General features: G+C 40.7%; 1 protein-coding gene across 5 annotated transcripts in view; it reads right to left on the bottom strand.

Annotated features, from left to right (window-relative positions):
* Frmd4a (FERM domain containing 4A) overlaps window positions 1-21,666 on the bottom strand; it is a 601,438-nt gene that overhangs the window by 446,641 nt on the left and 133,131 nt on the right. Inside the window, exon 1 of one of the 5 annotated variants that reach the window (XM_074056630.1) lies at window positions 4,255-6,337. The exons of the other annotated variants lie outside the window; for them this stretch is intronic. Coding sequence (XP_073912731.1) covers window positions 4,255-4,287 — 33 coding nt within the window. The 5' untranslated portion in view covers window positions 4,288-6,337. Of the gene's footprint in view, window positions 1-4,254; window positions 6,338-21,666 lie in introns of those variants that run through there. 5 annotated transcript variants of the gene reach the window in all.

Here is a 21,666-nt window from a genome sequence, read left to right as displayed (position 1 = left end):
AATCGAAACCTGTCATTCTTCAGCTCCAGCAAGTCCCCTTTTATTCAAGTCTCCATTAAGACAAAGTACAGGCTGTCATTAGCTCATGCATAATTTTGTGTATGGTGATGTTTGGTAGATTTGAAAGTAATTGTTAAACCTCCTTAGTCTTATCCTGTGCAGACTAAGTCAATCCTTAGTTTTCATGATTTCTGGTTCACAGAGTTCTTTGAAGGAGAGATTACAATAGTTTATCTGAATTGATATATCAAATAGCTAGAACACAATAGATCATTTCAGACACTGTTCTCCATGGAGTCCTGCAAAGTTTCAAGCAAATTTAGCATAGTTCTAAGTGACTTTAAGGGTTTCATATACTGTGTGATGACTGGTCTAATGAACCATAGAGCCTTTGGCTGTGTTTTTTTTTTTAAATTTTTTCTTGTGCTGTCTATATTGTCTCTCATTTTAGAATTTTAACATCTTACTTCTATATTTAATGTGTTTCCAAGATTGCAGTGTGGGTCAAGAAGGACAACTTTTGAGTTAACTCTAGCTACATGTGGGAATTATCCCTAGGTACATAAGAGCCTTGCACTAATTTCAAATACTCATTTTTCTTTTTTTGCACTGTTGGGGATTGAACCCCAGACCTTGCTCAAGCTAGACACTCTACCACTGAGCCACACCTCCAGCCCTTCAAATGCTCATTCTTTATTAGATAAGTTTCCATCTCCCTTCAAGTACCCTTTTATCAAATGTCTTCTCAGAAGACTTCCTTTAAAAAGTTACTTTCTGCCACAAATCACAGGCTGTTCTTTTTTCAAAGTGACTACAGTGCAACAAATGATGCAATATCTCTGAGGCAGAAATAAGACAGGTTCAGACAGACAAAAACTCACCATCCCTGGGGAGCTGGGTAATTGTAAACTGAGAGCAGATATTAAAGGCAACAGTACTGGAGTATTCTTAAAAACCCCAATTGCACACAGAATAGTTATTAAACCTTTAAAAGTTAATACTCTAGTCTCTCTACTTTCTATTTACTGCATAAACATTTGGTGAAACACAGCTATAATTTGTTTGAATATAAGAGATGGACCTCCAATCTTTCCAATCTTTCCCTCTCATCTTCCCTCCTTCTCCTCTCCCTTCTCCTCCCTTCCTTCTTCTCTTCTCTCCCCTCCTATTCTCTTCTTCTTCCCCAATCTTTCTTTATTTTCTTTTGATGCCACAGTTTCTTCAGAATTCACTTCTTGCATCCATAAAAGTCAGACTTGGCCTGATTTTTTGTGCCTTGATCAGGTGCTCACAGCAAACTCTGTAGCAGGCACTGGCAAGCAGGAATCCCAAGAAGATGAAAATGAGGGGAATTTGTTTTGCCAGCCTCACTTGCTGGAGGCAGCACTCAGAGGATTAAAAAGAATTATAGAAGTTGGAGGATTAAAAATGGAACTTAAAAAGAGACACAAAGTGCATGAAGATGATTAATTATAAAAATATTTTCTATTCTTCTCTCATAGGAGAAACAACTCAATCAGTTTCTGTTTTCTTTCTTTCTCCCTGCATTGCCTCTGCAAACATCATTTGTTATGGTCAGAATCCCAAGACCTGTGTCATGGTCTGCCAGGAGGCCAGGGAGAAGTATATTCATCAGCCTAGAGACTCTTCTAGATTGCATGATATATAAAAGCAAGAGTAAGTGGTGTGCCCAAGTGAAGCAGTCCAAAGCCAGAGTCATGCTCAGGCCACGCATTGCTGACAGACTCTGTGATTAAGGGAGGCCAGCTGCCACCCTGTCTGTTTCCAGGTGTGTCAAGTGTGGTCACCCACTCAGGAGACAGAGGGTGCTCAGGTGCCTTCCTCAAAATGGCCTTCATTTCAGTGCTCATGAACATTTTGGCCATCTTATTTTGCCACTTCCAGTTAATCTCATGCATATTTATGTGCCAATTATGCAAATCCCAAGATAAAAATGCATTAAGCACCCATGATTTCGACTGGTTAAGTCTATTACATGGCATAATGAAATTACTGCATGATGTCCAATTTACCTCAACACTTGTTTTAAACTGTCAGTAAGTTATTAAGTAACCATAACACACCAAAATTTAGCTCACAGCTGTTTCCTTTGTCTGTCCCATCATGATACCAGGAAATCAGAAACTTCAAGCTAAATCCTCATCAATGGGGGGAAAATAATTCCAGAATAGACTTAACAAGGCATAATGTGATCAAAGTTTAAGAATGGCAACACACAGTCACTGGTATAAGTCTTTGGGTAAATTAAAAACAAAATCACAACCCAGGACATGAGAATTTAGGGGCTGGAGTCCTGCAGTCTAAATACCACAGGTCTTTCCCTAAGTCCTGATGATATTGTAGGTTACCAAATTCAAATGTAATTTGAATTTTCAATATGATAATATCAATTTCCAATGTCAGAAATAAAGAGATTCAAAAGGAATTCACAGAAGCAATTTAAAAGACACACATGAAAATCTCTGGAAACAAAAAAACCCTGAAAGGTTTGAATGAGAGTCAATCTGATATGCAGAGATTTTATGTTTGAACTTCGGTAAGACCCAAACCTCCACTGTTTCAAAAACATTCATTAGATGAGATTATGGCCATTATGTGAATCCAATTGATAAACATAATTTGTGTGAAGTCTGACCCACTGACATCTATTTCTCCCCCTACTGTACCACGTTCATATGTAATTGGCTCACAGTGTGACTTACACAGTGCTGGGGTCCCGGCTCATTTGCATAGGGAACTCCCCTCCAAGTCTATGAGAGTTGTACTTATGTAGGGTTACACGCGCAGATCCACGGATCTGTTCAGCCTCCACCAGTGCATAATTTCAGGACAGTTTGTCTGAGGCAGTAATTTTCAAAGCTGGTCAACTGAACAGATTAAAAAGCCATTCCCCCAAACATTCAAACCTTAGCCTGTCAATAAAGGGAGATAAGTCACATTTGCCATCTTCTATGCTGCAGTAAAGGCTATAGGATCAGAGTGTGCTATATCCACAACCTTGCATTGAAGTGTGCAGTCTGCCAGCAACCCGACTTCACCTAGCTCAGGGAGAACAACGGGTCACCATGGGGGTCTCCAAGGAGATCAGCCAGCCTGCCAGCCAGCCAGCCAGCCAAGGGGCTGGAATTAGGACCTTTGTAGCCAACTGTCACTTGAGGCTTTCTTTCTAATGAAAGACTATCAAACGACTAGTGAACACGACAGAGATACAGAATCCTCCCAAAGGGCCAGGTCTTTCATGCACAAGACCCCAGTTCTAACATTCTCTCAAAATGTCATGGCCACGCTCATTAACTAGCAGAAAAAAAAATGTTCTCTGACAAAAGGGTCTATTTGTGACCGAATCACTAAGCAGAGCATCAAAGAAATGAGGTAAATCATCGCCTTATATTATTGGCTTTAACTCTGCTGTGTGTTAGAGGCATTTGTCCCCAGATTTAAAAAAAAAAATAATCTAGATTTAGTAAGTAATATTTCTAGCATTATTTAAAACTTTTCACTCATCCATTTATAGTTATATGTGGGTGCAGAGGTCTCCAACAATCCCTTCAACATCTGAGCTTTGAATGCAAAACCCTTTTCTTTGGGACATCCTTTTCTCATGTGAAAAAAAAAAAAAAAGCAAACTCTAGCCAAGGAGAACAAGTGCTCAGAGTCTTTAGGAAGCTGGAACCAGTTCCTGTGAACATTACAGGACCAAGTTCAAGGTGTCAGATTAGTGCCACGCTCTGAAATCTTTTATGCAGGTCTGCTAGTTTTCTGGGAACACACTGGCTTCCAGAATGCATTAACCTAGTTTCCACAGAGAGAGGATTCCCCGTCCTCAGGATCATTCAAGTACAGCTGGACATGCTCTTTGCCTTAAACGTGTTCCCTTTCCTGCTAAACAGCCTTGCAGCCTGAGAAACCCGTACTTCCAGCAAACGAACAGCTCCAAGGGTAGCAGGGCCCCAAAGCAAGAGTGCCTGGAAATCCTGCTAAAATATGGCTGTCTAATCAACCGGGAGGCGAACTCATTTACTAAGATTCCCATTGTCCACGCTGACAGATGGCTCTCTCCCCGCTGCTGTCCCCTTGCCTTGGGGGAAAACCTATTCATTGAAAGATCCAGTTGCATTCGCCAGCCTGGTTCTGAAATAAGACAAAAGCTCGCCGAGCCTCCCCTCCCCTCCCGGAGCCTTTTCTCAACCTCCAAAGCAGCATCAAGAAAGAACCGGGATTCTCTCCCCTTACCTTGGTCCTCATCGGAGACAGGAGCCCTTCCATTTTGGCAAAATCCTCATGCCAGTTTCTCTCTTCCGCAAGTTACTCTGTCTGCGTGCCGTCCTTAAGCATCCCACATGAAAAGAGCCATGTCAGAGCCGCCAGTGGCTCCAGCCTCCCGGGTGGCGCCGCTGCACCGCCACCGGTCTAACTTGAATCCCCAGTGCCTGGAAAGCACTGTGCCTGGAGAAGAAGTCTGCTCCTCTCCTCGCCCTCTTCCCCCTCTCTCTTTCTTTTCTCCACGCTCTCTCCTCCCTCTCTCTCCTCCCTCTCTCTTTCCATAATCTGCCTACAGCTCCCTGTGTACGGTGCTTACTTGACAAATGATCCCTGTCCTAGGTATCGCATTTGAGCCAAGAAAAGTGGTTTCAAGCAAGCCACAGGGCAGCTCACACAGAACAGGAGGCAAGCAGGGCTGAGTGTGCATGAATGTTCCACGCTTTCCAGCTTTGGGTCTGCAGCTGTTTCCTCTAGATGTAAGGGCATCACTGTGGCCACTAATTCATTTATTCATTCACTCACTCATTCATCATTCATCCATCCGTCCATCCACTCACCCATCCATCCATCCATCCACTCATCCACCCATGCACCTATCCGTCCATCCACCCATCCATCCATCCATCCATCCAGGAACACATCCATTCCTCTTTTAAGAAATGGGGCTCCCACAAGAATGGAACCAGTTGAGACCATTACTCAGCTGCTTTTCTGGTCTGTGTGCAGAAAGTAGAAAAAGAAATCCCAACACTTGGCTATTTCTAAATACCCATTCGTTTAGCCTAGTGTGGGTATAACATCTGGAGAGTGAACTGGAATTTTTGGTCATATATTTCGATACATACAAACACTCTTAGCTTCTTGGGGAAGTTTTAAAAACAGATTTATGGACTCTGTTCCTGAATCACTGAGCATTAAGTAGTAAGTTTGTGTGTGCATGAGTGTGTGTGTGAATGTGTGTGTGTGCACATGCTGCCATGGCTCTGAATAAGTCAGGACTGCCGGTTTCATTCAGTATTCCCGGCACTTGGAAAAAGTAGACAATGAAAGAAAGATGGCAAAAACCTGGATTAGAACATAATTAAATTAAAAAGATGAGCTGTTCCTGGATTTCCTTATGCTTGAGGATTCTCTACATGCAAATAATTGGACATCTCTATTTCAACCAGCAACTCCTTAATTGTAGCTAAGATCATTTATGTCATTGCAAGTCCTCTAGACACATTCTCATCATATATTTATTTACACAATAGATGTGACCACATAAATGATATTTTAAGCTAATGTTCCCTGTCCTTTGTCCATGGGCTGGAATTTGTTCCCTTTTTCCATCTCTGCTTTTACATCTGCCTCCCAGTAAGTCTCCAGGATGGCGTGGTCCACACACTGCCTGCCAGGTGGAATCACAGGTGGGCCCTCTTCTCCTGCCTCTTCCTTCAATGATACTTTACCGCTCTATTAATCTATTGCTTCTCCTTTTGTTCATAGGGCTGCCTGCTAAAGACCTTTCAAATGGACACCAACTCTAGTGTTCTGTGACTTACTTGCTTGGCTACTCTCCAGTTCTCTGTTTTAAACCATTCTCTACTTCACCTTAGGTACAAGGCTGCAACCTCCTTCTCACTTAACCAAGCACTTCCATCCTTTGGCCAGACTCTTGACATTCTGACAAATTGTCAATACCTCTAATATGAGTAGAACACCTTGTCCTGACATAAAAGATTTTTGCCAGTTCTCGGGGCTTCTGGACCTTATTTCCTTTGCTACTGTCTTGAATGTTACTTTGTTGTATTCAGTATTCTAGTGTTTGGGGTCTCTTCTTTTATTTTTTAGTCATTCAACAAATAGCTGAATAGTACCTACTGTATACTCAGTTGGACCTGTTCTAGTTCCTGATGATACTGTAGAGAACAGGGTGGACAAAACCATGGTCTTCAAGATACTGTGGCATTAAAGACCCAAAAAACTCTACTTAGAAGCTTCTAGACATCATCAATAGCTACAGCAAGGTAGCAGGATATAAAATCAACATAGAAAAATCATTAGCATTTTTATACACTAACAATGAGCAAACTGAAAAAGAATGTATGAAAACAATTCCATTTACAATAGCCTCAAAAAAAATCAAATACCTAGGTGTAAACCTAACAAAAGATGTGAAAGACCTCTAACAAGAAAACTATACACTTCTGAAGAAAGAGATTGAGGAAGACTATAGAAAGTGGAGAGATCTCCCATGCTCATGGATTGGTAGAATCAACATAGTAAAAATGTCGATACTCCCCAAAGTAATCTACATGTTTAATGCAATTCCCATCAAAATTCCAATGACATTCATTAAAGAGATTGAAAAATCTACTGTGAAATTTATATGGAAACACAAGAGGCCACGAATAGCCAAGGCAATACTCAGTCAAAAGAATAATGCAGGAGGTATCACAATACCTGACTTCAAACTATATTACAAAGCAATAACAATAAAAACAGCATGGTACTGGCACAAAAACAGACATGAAGACCAGTGGAACAGAATAGAGGATCCAGATATGAAGCCACACAACTATAACCAACTTGTCTTTGACAAAGGAGCTAAAAATATACGATGGAGAAATAGCAGCCTCTTCAACAAAACCTGCTGGGAAAACTGGTTAGCAGTCTGCAAAAAAACTGAAACTAGATCCATGTATATCACCCTATACCAAGATTAACTCAAAATGGATCAAGGATCTTAATATCAGACCACAAACTCTAAAGTTGATACAGGAAAGAGTAGAAAATACTCTGGAGTTAGTAGGTATAGATAAGAACTTTCTCAATGAAACCCCAGCAGCACAGCAACTAAGAGATAGCATAGACAAATGGGAACATATAAAATTAAAAAGCTTCTGTTCATCAAAAGAAATGGTCTCTAAACTGAAGAGAACACCCACAGAGTGGGAGAAAATATTTGCCAACTATACATCAGACAAAGGACTGATAACCAGAATATACAGGGAACTTAAAAAACTAAATTCTCCCAAAACTAATGAACCAATAAAGAAATGGGCAAGTGAACGAAACAGAAATTTCTCAAAAGAAGAAATTCAAATGGCCAAAAAACACATGAAAAAATGCTCACCATCTCTAGCAATAAAGGAAATGCAAATTAAAACCACGCTAAGATTCCACCTCACCCCTGTTAGAATAGCCATCATCAGCAACACCACCAACAACAGGTGTTGGCGAGGATGCGGGGAAAAAGGAACCCTCTTACACTGCTGGTGGGAATGTAGACTAGTACAACCACTCTGGAAAAAAAATTGGAGGCTACTTAAAAAGCTAGACATTGATCTACCATTTGATCCAGCAATACCACTCTTGGGGATGTACCCAAAAGACTGTGACACAGGTTACTCCAGAGGCACCTGCACACCCATGCTTATTGCGGCACTATTCACAATAGCCAAGTTATGCAAACAGCCAAGATGCCCCACCACTGATGAATGGATTAAGAAAATGTGGTATCCATACACAATGGAATTTTATGCAGCCATGAAGAAGAACGAAATGTTATCATTCGCTGGTAAATGGATGGAATTGGAGAACATCATTCTGAATGAGGTTAGCCTGGCCCAAAAGACCAAAAATCGTATGTTCTCCCTCATATGTGGACATTAGATCAAGGGCAAACACACCAAGGGGATTGGACTTTGAGCACATGATAAAAGCTTTAGCACACAAGGGAGGGGTGAGGATAGGTAAGACACCTAAAAAATTAGTTAGCATTTGTCGCCCTTAACGCAGAGAAACTAAAGTAGATACCTTAAAAGCAACTGAGGCCAATAGGAAAAGGGGACTAGGAACTAGAGAAAAGGTTAGATCAAAAAGAATTAACCTAGAAGGTAACACCCACGCACAGGAAATCAATGTGAGTCAATGCCCTGTATAGCTATCCTTATCTCAACCAGCAAAAACCCTTGTTCCTTCCTATTATTGCTTATACTCTTTCTACAACAAAATTAGAGATAAGGGCAAAATAGTTTCTGCTGGGTATTGAGGGGGTGAGGTGGAGAGGGAGGGGGCGGAGTGGGTGGTAAGGGAGGGGGTGGGGGCAGGGGGGAGAAATGACCCAAGCCTTGTATGCACATATGAATAATAGTAAAAAAAATGAAAAAAAAAGAAAGAAAAACCCATCACAAATAAAAAAAAAAAAAAGATACAGTGGCAGATTTGATGGAAATCTCACCAACCCATTGTGCCCGTCTGCCTGTCACTTCACTATTTATATCCACCTCTTCCCATGTTACTGGGGCTCTCTCTGGGAACCCACTGATATGATCTCCACTTGCATTCAGTAACTCCATATTTTGATCTTTTATTTCCTGGGTAATCACCATCATCCTTTGAGACAGCTAAAAACTGATTGGTCTCCACAAGAATTCCATTCCTTCATTACTGTCTTCTGTTCAATTCCCTCTCCTCTTCTTTCAATAGTGTCCCTCCACTGGAATCATGGAAGAGAGACTCTCTTTTGTTTATTCAAGACAGACATTCCATTCTTTACCTTCTCCAGTTCCTGGCCCTGGAACCTTGACACGGGCTTGCTGTCTCCTTACCCTTGAGTCATCACTCTTTCCGTGTGCCTCATCGAAATTCATCACACAAACAAGTTACAGCCATTGTTCGTTTCTGGATTCTCCACAATTCTACTCTGAAGCGTTCTATTCATTGCCTTTCAGACCCTCTCAGGGTTTCTAGTCATGCCCACTTCTCAAGATTTCTTTCCTTGACCTTTTCTTGTCTTTGGTACAACTGGTTACTCCCTGCCTCCTGGTACTCTCTCTGACCCTAACCTCTAAAGGGTTCCTTAAAGGGAGATAGAACAAGAAGAACTGTGTCAAGGTTAAAAAAAGAAGATAGACTTATCGCATATTTCAGGTGGGTTGATGTCTAACAAATTCTAAGCGTAGTTTTTGGAACTAGAAAAGTTTTCAGGAGTTAGAGGGAGGGACATTAGGAAGAAAGTTTGAAAATTCTCTATATAGTACCACTTAAGGAGTGTGTAGCTTGTATGGCTGTTTATACCCCAGCCTCCCAGTCCGTGGAGTCTGGGATTGTTTGCCATGCTTTCATAGTAGGCTGAAAGGTCCCTGACCATACTAACCCCACAGAAATCAAGAGGACACAGAACCTATCACTTAGGACTTGAGATGGTACTGATGCTGATGCTGCTGATGATGAAGAGGAGGATGATAGCTGCTAAACACTGACCTTGAGCTAGACACAAGGCCAGTGGTTTTCATGTGTTAGTTCATTGCCCTTCCCCATACCTCCCTGCCACCTAAAGGGAGGGCACTGTTCTTTATGCTATTTTGCAAAAACTTCAACTAAGTAATTTGTTCACAAAATGGACCTACATTTAGCTCAATGAGGCCACTTCTAATGTACTGTTTCCACCATATCTTATTTCATTGTTTGAAAAATCTCCTCTACTAACCTAAGACCTATAAAGAGTTAGAAAAAAAAGCATATTTAGTTTCTGTTCCTTATTAGTTGGGAGCTGCAATGTAAGCAGGTGAAATGACAATTTTAGGCTATTACATTAACATTCAGTACCTCATTCGCTTATTTATTCATGAAACCGATATTCATTGACAATCTACCTCAAGCTAGCACACTCATCAAGCAAAAAGTCTTGTCTTTAGCAACGAGAAATAGTTATTTATAAAATGAAACACGTCGGTCTGTTTATTACCTATCATTTCTACGTCATTTAAATGTCAGCGATCATCTTTTATGAGTGTATATAAAGCAATTGAATTTTCTGAGGAGGGAAAGGAGAGGTGGGAGTGGAGGAGGGGTTTAGGAAATATTTTAACTTAGGCAGTAGTTGTGCAATGTCAAAGACCACTAATCATCAGATCTTTAGGTATTCTGATAATCTGACAATGATCAGTGTTGCTAAAATATTTGGAAGTGAGAATAACAAGTTGTACTTTTCCAACCCAGATTTCTTTGAATTGGGAAGTGTTCTCTGCTTGCAACCTCACATTCCAAAAGAAACCTTTTGGCTTCTGTGAGGGCAGAATTTACAATCCAGGATTAACCCAGTTTTAGGAGAAAAAGTCAATGAATATCAAACATGGAAAAGGTGGCAAAATATCAGTTTGCGCTGCAGGGAAAAGGAGTCCAGCTGAAATGTGGCTAAAGGACTTTTCACTGTCACGTGAGGGCTTTTTGACCTAGAGAGGGGATGTCTCTGCCCCAAGGAACCTCTCTAGAAGATGGCCTTATCCTTTAAGCCATACTTCTTTTCCATTTGGATGCTTAAAAGAGAGAAAGAGAGAGAGAGAGGGAGAGAGAGAGAGAGAGAGAGAGAGAGAGAGAGAGAGAGAGAGAGAGAGAAAGAGAGAGAGAGATGATAACTTCACAATAAATTTCTCTAGATCAGGAGTACTTGTAAATGTCATGAAGGCCATTAGCTATGTCGTGATCAGAGGGTCAGGTTTCCCATCTCTCTGGCACTACCATGCTGACCCTGTCTCTCTCACATTTTTGCCATTTTTGAGCTTAATCTCTTTAAGTCCCTCAGAGTCTCTGAGGGTCACAGCTAGCTGCACAATTAAGGTTCATTATCTAAGGATTGTTTTTCTCTGATTCATAAACAGTTTTCAATTTATTAATGCAAGAGGATTGTGACCTGACAACCATCCAGGTTTTATCCTCTGTGACCTGCCCATCCATCTTTACTTCTTATTTGGAAACATCCTCATTAAGGCTTAGGCTTTAGGGTGATAAAAGATTTAAAAAGAACTTCCTCTTAGATCAATTCCAGGTATCTTGGGTAACACTAGGAAGTTACACTACTAATGATACTAATTTCCTTTTCCCTTTCCCCTCCCTTCCCTGATCTTTATCCTAAGACATATATGCTTAGATTTATAATAGAAATAGAACCTATCACAGAGAAAAAATTTTCACTTACTACAATGCTAAAGTGCTCAGTAAAAATTGTGATCAATATCCCAATTCTTGAATTTTTGGGGTATGTATGAATGGCTAAACATTCTATAAGGCATTGTGATACAAAAATTATATAGCAATTCAGAATCTTTGCCAGTGTTTTCACATGCTATTAAAACCATTCACAAAAATCCCACTCAGTGTGGCAGGTCTTAATTGCATTTTTACAAGATCAGAGAGGTGAGTAGAATTAAAGCAAGATTTATTAAGCATCACTTTTATTCCAGGGCTTAAGTTAGATACTTTTTTATTTGTTTGTTGTTCAGTGTTGGGGATTAAACCTATGACTTCATGCTTGTTAGGCAAGCACTCTACCCCATGAGTCATGCACCTAGACTTTTTATGTTCAATTTTCTGGTGTTGAGACAGGATCGCACAAACTTTGCCCAGGTTGGCCTCAGAGTCACAATTCTCTTGCTTTTTTCTCCTGAGTATCTGAGATTACAGGTGAGCACCACACGTGCCCAGCTGAGCTTGGTACTTTTAAGTGGCATCTCATCTAATGTCCAAGGGCACACCATTCAACAGATGATGATTTGAGTCTGAGAGAACAATGAATGGAGATAAACAGCACCATTTGTTCCCAATTATTTATGCGCTTTTTGGTTAGCCATGCCATTTGCCAGGTGGCAAGTCATACTCATTTTTCCCCTTCTTTTCTCCCTCCCTCACTCCCTCTCCCCTTCCCTCCCTCTCTCCCTCCATCCCTCCCTTCTTTCTTTCTCTTTTTTTACAGTACTGTGGTTTGAACTCGGGGCCTTGTGCTTGGTAGGCAGGCATTCTACCACTTAAGCCATACCTCCATCTCTTTTTGCTGTAGTTATTTTTTCAGATAGGGGCTCACATTTTTGCCTGGGGCTGACATTGGACAAAATACTCCCACCTATGCCTCCCTCATGGCTGTGATGACAGGCATGCACCACCATGCCTGACTTGTTTGTTGAAAGGAGATTTTTGCAAACTTTTTGCCCAGATTGGCCTTGAACTATGATCCTCTTGATCTCTGCTTCCCAAGTAACTGAGGTTGCAGTATGAGCCATGACACACATCTCCCTCTCTTACTTTTTCTGGGTATGACTCTATGTTACTTCTTTTAGCCAGTTGAAGTGCTAACTGATGTGGTATGCACAAATGTTTGAGAACGTCCATGGGAAAGATACATCCAGGCTAGTCTTAGTCTGTAGATACCAGGAGGAAGGGAGAAACAGCCCACAGAGTCACGAGCAAGTCACCTAATCACAAGACCAGCCAACATCAGCTGACCCCACCCTCTAGTCACAAAACTCTGTAAACATCTGAAAAACCAATGTGTACTATTGGGCGGTGCCAGGTTTTGTGTTTGGTATGCTGCCCATGATACAATACCTAGCCCAAGATCACAGAATTTCTAAACAGTACAGGAACTTCAAATGCAGGTCTTCTAACTCCAGATTTCAAGTTTTTCCTACTCTATCACATCTGGAAAGCTTTCTGTGCTAAGTGATGGGCTGTATGCTTACCAAAGTACCTCCCAGACCTCCAGTGTAAAGTCTTCTATGCTCTTCTATGCTATCGAATATCAGGTATAGGACCTCCTGTATTTTATTTACAATTCTCTACAGTTGTACCCAACTGGGGAAAAGAATGGAGTTAGACCTAATTCTGTGCTTTGGTTGACCAGTTATCTTATCATTATGATCTCTTAGATTCTCTGCCCCATTTACTGAAGAACCAGAACTGCATAACGTTCTCAGCAATTGGTACAGAAGTTAATTAGAATCTAGACTGGGGAGACTTCTTCCTTTAGCATTTCTTGTCTTTCTGGATAGAGTGCCACACAGTGGAGAAAAGAAAACTGTTTTTTCTCCTATTATCAAGAAAACTTTAACCAGAAATGGATCTTTACCTACCCCTGTGTTTTATGAAAATATATAAAGGACAGGATATCATTCATTTGCAGTGTTTGAAAGGAGGTGTTTATGTCTTTCTTTTCTCTGAGAGTTTCTGTTGACGTGATTTTGTCACAAAGGAGAGAACAGCAGCTGTTGTGGTGCCAGCTCATTGCTCCGGTGTTTGCTGAGAAGACGTTTGGGAGCGCAGATGAGAAGGAGGTTGAGAGGGGCATCCATCCAGTAGAAGGATTGCCTTCTTCCTCCTTGTCCCCACAGAAGGGAGCAGCTGCATGCTCCTTCAGCCCTCCCCACCTACCTTGCAGAAAAGATGGCATTTCAGGAAGAATTTTTTTGCTTGCTTTTTTGTAGTATTGGAAGTCTGAACTCAGGACCTCCTGCTTGGTAGGCAGGCGCCTTAGCACTCAGTCATGCAGCCAGTTCTTTTCCTTTCAGTTTGTTTTTCAGGGAGTGCCTCACTCCACCTTTCTGAGCTGGCCTCGACCCATGAGCTATACTCCCAGCAGAAGGGACTGTCCTTAGAACTGGCTTTGTGGCCACATAGAGGAAGTCACTGTTAGGGCATAGGGCTGTCAATATGGGGGGAACATAGTGGAGATATGTAGGACTGAGAAAGGATTTCAGAGAAAAGGACCCACATATGCAAAGGAAGCAGAGACAGAAAATACCATACGTGAGGACAAAAGTAAGTACTGAGGTTTACAATGCTGATAAATGCTCTGCAGGTCATAGAGTTTAGACTACTTTTCTTCATTTAAGACTTAATTCATACCTCGCTCTATTTAAAAACATTTAGATGCCATGTACAAATGAAATAATATGGGAACATAGTTCCATTTACAGTGTTAGTGCTCTCTTGAAAAATCCCATATTAATTTATTTAAAAATCTGTAGGAAATTCTTTTACATCATGAAAGCTCCTTCTTCCAAGTTATTTAATTTTATAGGTTGAAATAGGTCATACCTGCCTCACACTTGATGGTCATTTTAATTAACAGCACTGGGATTATCTAATGGAATTTGGTTTCAATTGTGACTTTTCCTACAATAAATATACCTCAGTGTGCATTATTTTCAGAGCTCTGATGAGTTTTTCAAATCAATTCTGTATTTTAAATTTCCTTGGTCAGTTTCAACCTGAGGCACAAAGGAAAATAATTGATTGGATTTCATACTATAAGAAAATAATGAAGTTATTTTGATGGGCATCAGGCATCTTTCATCAAAAAAACCTGGAATTAACTATTTCACAAACTGTATCTTTACCTTGATATCTAAGAATGATATTTAAAAGAAAAGCTATACCTTTTTCCCAGGAACAGAAAAAGAGACCCCAATGCCCTAGGCCACAAAGTAAGCTGGCATTTTGATCAGACATGAGAAATATTACTGCCTCAATTCTAATAGGACATGATTTTTCTGACTCAGAACCTTAGCCTGAACCTGAGAAGCCAGACTTTGAATGGGAATAGTATTGACTTTAACCATAATGGTAATTAATCATAAGAGCCAAGAGAAATTATGAATATGGATCAAAAAAAAGACCATTTTAAAACTTTGCTATGGTTTCCAAGCATGATTTACCTGGTCATGGCCTGGAGAAAAAGGCTTAATCTTTTTTTTAGACAGATAACCAAGGCTCTTATACCTGAGCCCATTTTAATGTCTAGTTTGTTGAGTAATTTTTGATGATTGCTGAATTTGTCCTAGCCAACTTTTTGTCCTATTAAATTTAAAATTGGGAAAATTACTAGTTTTCAAATGTTAAAAAGGGGTAATTTTTCCACCTTAAGGAAGTGTGTTTGCCTAACAAAGATTGAAGTGCTTTCTACAAGACACTGTGCCCATTGTGGGAGGGGGAAAGTGGCAGAAGCCCATGCCCAGGTCAGGCAAGGCATAGGTTTCCCTTATGCCTCCTGGGGAAAGAATTCTCCTGAAGCTTCCTTTCAAAGAAGCCCAGGTGTGTGGCACATGAGCTATGCATCAGAAATTTAAGAGAAGACATTTAGGGACTAAAAGCATGTTTTCTTTTTTGAAGGAAATGCTAGATTTTCTTACGGTATCCTCATGTAAGGATTCCAGGAACCACTGTGTGAGGACAATGGAGCATCTGCAAACATGACCACTAAAGTAGTTCAGGGTATTTCCCTTTCATGCCTAAATATGTTTAGACAGTTATACAACCAGAGAGCTTGGAATGAAAGAAAACAATGCCCAGGAGAAAGGAATGCTTTGAATCTGGGTCCCAGGCCCTTGATTTTGCTTTTTCTTTGTGAAACCAATCCAAGGCCATTCCATACCTTGATCCATCCTTTGCCAGAACCTGTCTGGACAGGTTTTTCCTGGGCACAAATTTCAAAAATAACTTCTCCTCCTACTTTTCTTATTATGTATGGGATGTGGTGTAGTCCAGAGTCACTGTGGGGTTTAATTTTCATGTCCATTTGAAGAAGTCTGGAATAGTCATTTGCAGAAGGCTCTCACGTCTTGAGAGACCCTAAAAGGAGGATTTAGAGATAGTTTCCTTTCATTCTCTCATTTAATCCTAGACATCCTCAGGAGAGATGTATGTTACTAAACCTCTACATCCACAGAGTGTTCTTGGGAACAGAAGTACCCTCCTAAGTGAAATAGGAGCTAGGAAGTTCAGAATGTTGTGACAAAGGTGGGTCCCAAGAGCCTTTGCAAGTCCTGTCACACTGTGTAGCTTTTCTGCTCTAAGTTAATCTTTGGAGAGATTAGTCTAGGTCCATGGAAGCATAGAACTAGACCATCAAAAACTCAAAGACCATTCCTAGTGGAGTGGATCTCATGGGCGAGGAGCTTGGAGCAGTCGTTAGAATTACAGTTGCATCTATCCATGAAGCTCTCCACAGAAGAGGCACCAGGGTAGCCGTGTTGGCAGAACGAGAAATACAGTCGAAGTCTGGCAGCAAGTTGTTGGCAGCCATTGTGGAGTAGCTCCAGCAGCAGCAGCAGCATCACAGAGTGGCATCTTCAACAGTTGTAGAGAGGAGAGACCATGGCAACAGTGGAAAAGGCTGGTAACTGCCTAACCAGTAAGGCCATGGGATCCAGATTTGTCTAGGAAGGCATGGGGTTGAATGGAGCAGGACTCTGAAGGGAAGTAGTGGCCAGGTTCTGTATAGAATAGGATGGAGTGGTAATGATCACAGGACAGACAGACTTAGCTACTCTCTACAGAAGAGACAATAGCATGACCCAAAGAAGGTAGCATACAAGATGGTTGCAAGGTTACAAGAACAGAGCCATTTGTGTCAGGGGTAAGGAAAAGAGCAAGCCCAGGGCTCAGTTCTCCAAGAACCAAAGTCAGCGGAGCACTGGAATAAGTAGAGGTGAAGACTGGGGCCAGCATGGTAAAGAAGAGACTATGGTCTGAGGACCCTGATGTTCTTCTAATCAGTCTCAGCATAGGAAGAGACTACACATCTTCTTCCCTCTTAACTATATTCATATCTTCAGGAAAGAGAAGAATTATTCAGCCTTTGAGTTATTCAACAGTGGGTTTTAGCCCCAAAATTTTTTGTCAGGGGTTTTAGGAATGGAGATTGTGGTGAATAAGAACACACTTATTTACAACAAGAAACAGCTTTTATCTATAAATGCACTGATGGTTCTTCTTAAAGGGCATGATAAGCCTAACTACATGATATAAAATCAGAGAAGATTAGAGTTGAAGTATTTATCAACCTCTCATTTTACAGATAAGTCAATCAAGTCCCAGAGAGTTCAATGGTTTTCCAAATATCACAAAGGCCCTATAAACTCTGCATCTGATGTTCTCTCTTCTTTAACATTCTGTTGGTTGTATGTGTCCTTTATAAATAAAGGAATTTGAGCCATTATGATGGAATGACTTGGAAAAGTCTCTATGAGCCTTTGCTTTGTCCTGTATCCAATGTGTTTCTTCACTCATCCTGAAATGCATATAGAAAAAGAATAGTCAGACATGGTGGCTATAAGCAATAGAGAGGACATGGCCTTATTCCAGAGAGGGAAGGAGCTCAATAAATACCTGCTGAATGATGTATTTGGGGGGTTAAGTGTAGACTTGGAGAATTTGTTTTTTATTTGATTCCAGAATCCACCTGAGGAAAAGAAACATACAAGAAAGGCAAAACATGCCATTGGCTCTATGCACCTTGGGGTCTGGGTTTCCCAATTCCCTGTGATGCAGGTGCCAGGGACGCATCTGAGCAGCTCTCACAGTGTGATTTTCCCGTGCTAATGTTTTTCAGGAAATATCTCTTCCTGCTTGTAGCTCTTCCAGGTTTAATTTAGGCAAAACTCAACTCTACCCCTTTTCCCCAAAATGAGATGCTTCCTTAGACTTTCTACATGCTGGTAATCATTCTACTAGTCAACCTTGATTTCTGCTTCTCTTTCAATGCCAAGGTCCCATTGCCTAATGCCTGGGCTATTTCAGTGGTCTGACTGCGTTCCCCAGTTCTGAATGTTCTCCTCTTAAATCACACAATTGGGTATGCAGAATTCCCTACTAACATGTATCAAGGCTCCACCTTTTGGAGTCGTTTACCACCTTCTTTCTGGTTACGTCCCTCCTACCAAAGGCATTACATAATCATTCCTACTTCTAGGCTGCCAGTCCTGCCTTTCCATTTGTATTCCCTTATCAAGAACCTATCCTTCAGTTACTGAGAAAAAAAATCAGGCAAAGGGCCCAATGTTCATTATCTAATAAGCAATCAATAAATATTAACTCTCTTCAAAGTTCACATCAATGCCTCACCCTTCCAGGAAGTTTTCCTGAGCATCTAGCTCATTTCTGCTAATCTATGCTGCCTATTTGACATTTAGCTTAGGTTACCTTGTGTTGTTATTATCTTTTAATCTTCAATGGCCTTTTAGGTCTTAAGCACAAGATCTCTTAACTCTGTATTTCTCTCGCTATATGCGGTGTCCTATAAATAGTAAGAGCTTACTACTTTCATTTATGATGCTGTCACATTGATAGAATACCATCCTTAGTTCCAAACATGCTTATATCACTGGCTCACCTCTTAAGGCCCATAAAAATACCAGAAATGCAGAATTTGGGGTGAAGCAAAAGGGTAAGAGGAAGAGAACAAATATGTACTGACTACCTGCTATATACAAGGTTGCATTCTTTGTTCTTTTATAAGGGTCCTTTCATAAAGGAAAAAAACAAAGGGAGGAATTGATTCAGACAGGGTAACAAATGTTAGTGTCATCACTTAAGTCCGGGATCTTCCAACTCCTACTGAAAAACAGTCAATGTCAAGGTGAGTTTAGATGGATCTTAACTCAGAGTGGTACCCATTAATGAAGACCATGGTAAAAGCACTGGGATCTGGAGTCAGTCTCAGTAAGAAAATCTTTGAAACTTTAATGAGAGCTCAAGAGATTCCTCTCTATCCTATTCATACATGCAAGCTTTTGGGTGCTCTCCCTCACTGTAGGATGAGACATGTAGCATGTTGGTACCTCTCATGCATGAACTAAAGGCAGCTGGGTTTTCTCTAACATGTCTATCATATTCCAAAATGCATTTGACAAAACTTGCCTGAATGTATTACACACCTTTTTTTTTTTGAGTAAGAAAAAGGCTTTGGTCATCAGTCCAATTTCATAGATGGGAAACTCGAGGAACAAACCTCACAGAGGCTTGGCCCATGTTTAATGACACGATAACATCCCCATCCCTAGTAGATGATTCTGCTGCTAACCCCAGGATGAGAATTGTAGACTCTTCATGGTGAATGGTCACCACTCCTGTATTGGTATCAACTTTTAAGACAATTGGGCATCACAAGTAGAACCTTGAGGAAATTCTATCTAAATGGCCGTACATTCATCAAACCACACCACGCTTCATGTACAGCACCTGCTAATAGGCAATTGTTAACACCCAGTGTAAGTGCCAGCTCATAGGAGAAACAGCACCAAGGGACAGCCTAGTTTATAGAGCCCTGGTCTAATCCTAATAAAAGTCCTCCACAATGGCCGGTGGTCTCTGTGTCACTTATTAGGAAATACAATTGACTGCTTCTCTGCTTTCTATGTGGTGCATCAGGCATCATGTGACAACACAGAAGAACAAAAAGTAGTATCAGACTGTTGCTATGGAGACTTAAGAACCATCTGAATTGCTATGGCATCATAGAAGCAAAATTCCTATCATCACTATTTAACTATAGGGCTGTTGAAATCTATCTCATATTTTTAGAATGTATGACATTTAACACATTGATGAATATTTCCAGCTTCAGAACACATTCCCTGCTTTCATATTTAGATGGGATTTTTCTGCTAAAGTGGCTGGATTTTTTTTTCCCTCCTGGTAAATGCTCCATTTCCTTATGAGTGAGTGTAACTCTTCCCATACTTTTGTTTCTAGATGTTGCTACATTTTTGTTTCCTGTTTCCTTTTTATTCTACAATTAAAATCATTTTCCCATTAGCTGCCCATGTCTACTTCCACCAGGCTATCCTTTTATAGCCCTAGATAAAATCTCCTCTAGGTCTTAATCTCCACTGGGCTTAACTGATCATACTTTAAGCCTTACTTTTTAAATAATCAACAGTTCTGAGCCTCAGCCAAGGTGCACTGCCACTTTTCTGGTGGTGTTCTTGTTTTCCTTTTCCCCTATAGTAGGGGTTGAACCCAAGGCTTCATGCATGCTAGGCAAGCACCCTACCACTTGACCTTTGCCCTCCTCTTATCGCTGAAGCTACCATCCCCTTATCCTCCAATGTGATTCCAATTTACTGATTTCCCAAGAGTATAAATTCACTCTTTTGGATCTGGAAAAATAGGTATGTCATCCTCCACTTTTCCTTTATGAAAACTGTTGGTGGGCTTTTCTTTAGCATTGTACATACCATCATTTTGAACATGTGTGTGTGTCTAGACACATACACATATATTATTCCTCTTATTTGAAAGACTTTTTAAAAGAGATTGATCAGAATGTTAGAAATAGCATAGGAGAAAGATGGGAAGCTATAAATATAGTTAGAAAATACAAATTCATGTAACAAAGCTCTGTGAAAAGAAACCCATTAAGTTCTTCCTCTCTTTGGTAAGTAGGCTTCCTCTACCTTCTTTCATTCACTCAGCCTCAGTCTCTTGAACCTCCCGGTGCATGTAAGAGTCTTCTTGAACCTCTTTCCTTAAGAGAGTTTTGGGATCTCTTGAACTTATTTATTTTCTTCTCCTCTTTAAAACTCTCCATAGAAGAGCCTTCTTGTTCTCTCCACAGTATTAGACAATAAGTTCAAGTACATTCACGAGCGTGGCATTACCAAAGTGTGACTCTTACTCTGTGAGTTTTCAGGAACCTACATCTCCCCTCCAGGTTACAGCATGTAAAAACATAATGGATTCCTTGAAAGAGATCTGAAACACTTTCGCATCTCATTTTTTGTTCAGGGGTCACTGAAGGATGATTTATTTATTCACCATTACATTTATAACCACCACACTAGGCTGCAGTTGTCAGTGCTGTGTACACAGCAATGTGAACTAAATATATTTGTACAGGCAGTAATGCCACAAAAAGAAATAAAGGAGAACAGCCTGTATTTGCTGACTCCAACGTCAAGGACTACACTGTTATCCTTGTCAATATCTAGGTCAAGTTAAATACTGTTTTCAGAAATTCTACTCGGGCCAACCATGGCTAATTTTGTTTTTTGTTTGAATAAGATTCCTGGCAATCATGTTCTGGGGAAGGACGTTTTCCTACTGTGGATGATTTTTAAACATATTTTGATTGCAAGACAACCAATAGTATTTTCTCTTCCTTTTACCCTGATAAGTTGCTTCTAATCAATCAATCAATCAATCAATCAACCAGGAATAATAATGCACCAAGTGGTATGTGTCTCGTTGTAGACTCTGCTATGGAGGCGTGGACATTTTTACTTAAAGGCTTCAGGTTGGAAGTTATCTGAAGTCTTCCCCAACCTGAGACTGAAACACACAAAGTAGGGAAATTCTCACTTTTTTTTGTAATTCCTTGAAGCTTGCAGAACAGAATATCTCTCTACTTATATATATATATGCATACAGATAGATAAATTACACCTATAATCTGTCTATCTTTCAATCATCTATCTACCTATATTGCCATCCATGACAGCTAAAAGCACAAACCTGTAAATAAAGATCCTGGGAAGGCCCCTGCCCCTGCACTGTGCAATCTGTAAAACCACCTGCTGTGGGTACCACCCTCTGGCACACAGGACTGGTTCCTGCTCACTGCTCATAGGCAGGTGTGCAAGTGGCAGTGTGGGAGGGTGGGGGCAAAGGCTCCAAAGACCCTCTGAATTTTCACAGGCAGAGAATGAGTCCTGGAGTGGACCTTCACACAATATCCACTTCCCTTGTTCACAAAGGTACTTTCATTTCCTTAGTCCCCTGTGCTGTACCTCCATCCCTACCAGCTGCCATGCCTACCATCCCTACTCACTGGGCTCTCATGCT

Source organism: Castor canadensis, chromosome 15 (assembly GCF_047511655.1).
Source record: "Castor canadensis chromosome 15, mCasCan1.hap1v2, whole genome shotgun sequence".
NCBI lineage: Eukaryota > Metazoa > Chordata > Mammalia > Rodentia > Castoridae > Castor > Castor canadensis.
Note: the sequence above shows the minus strand (reverse complement) of the source record. Positions and strands in the feature narration are given on the sequence as shown.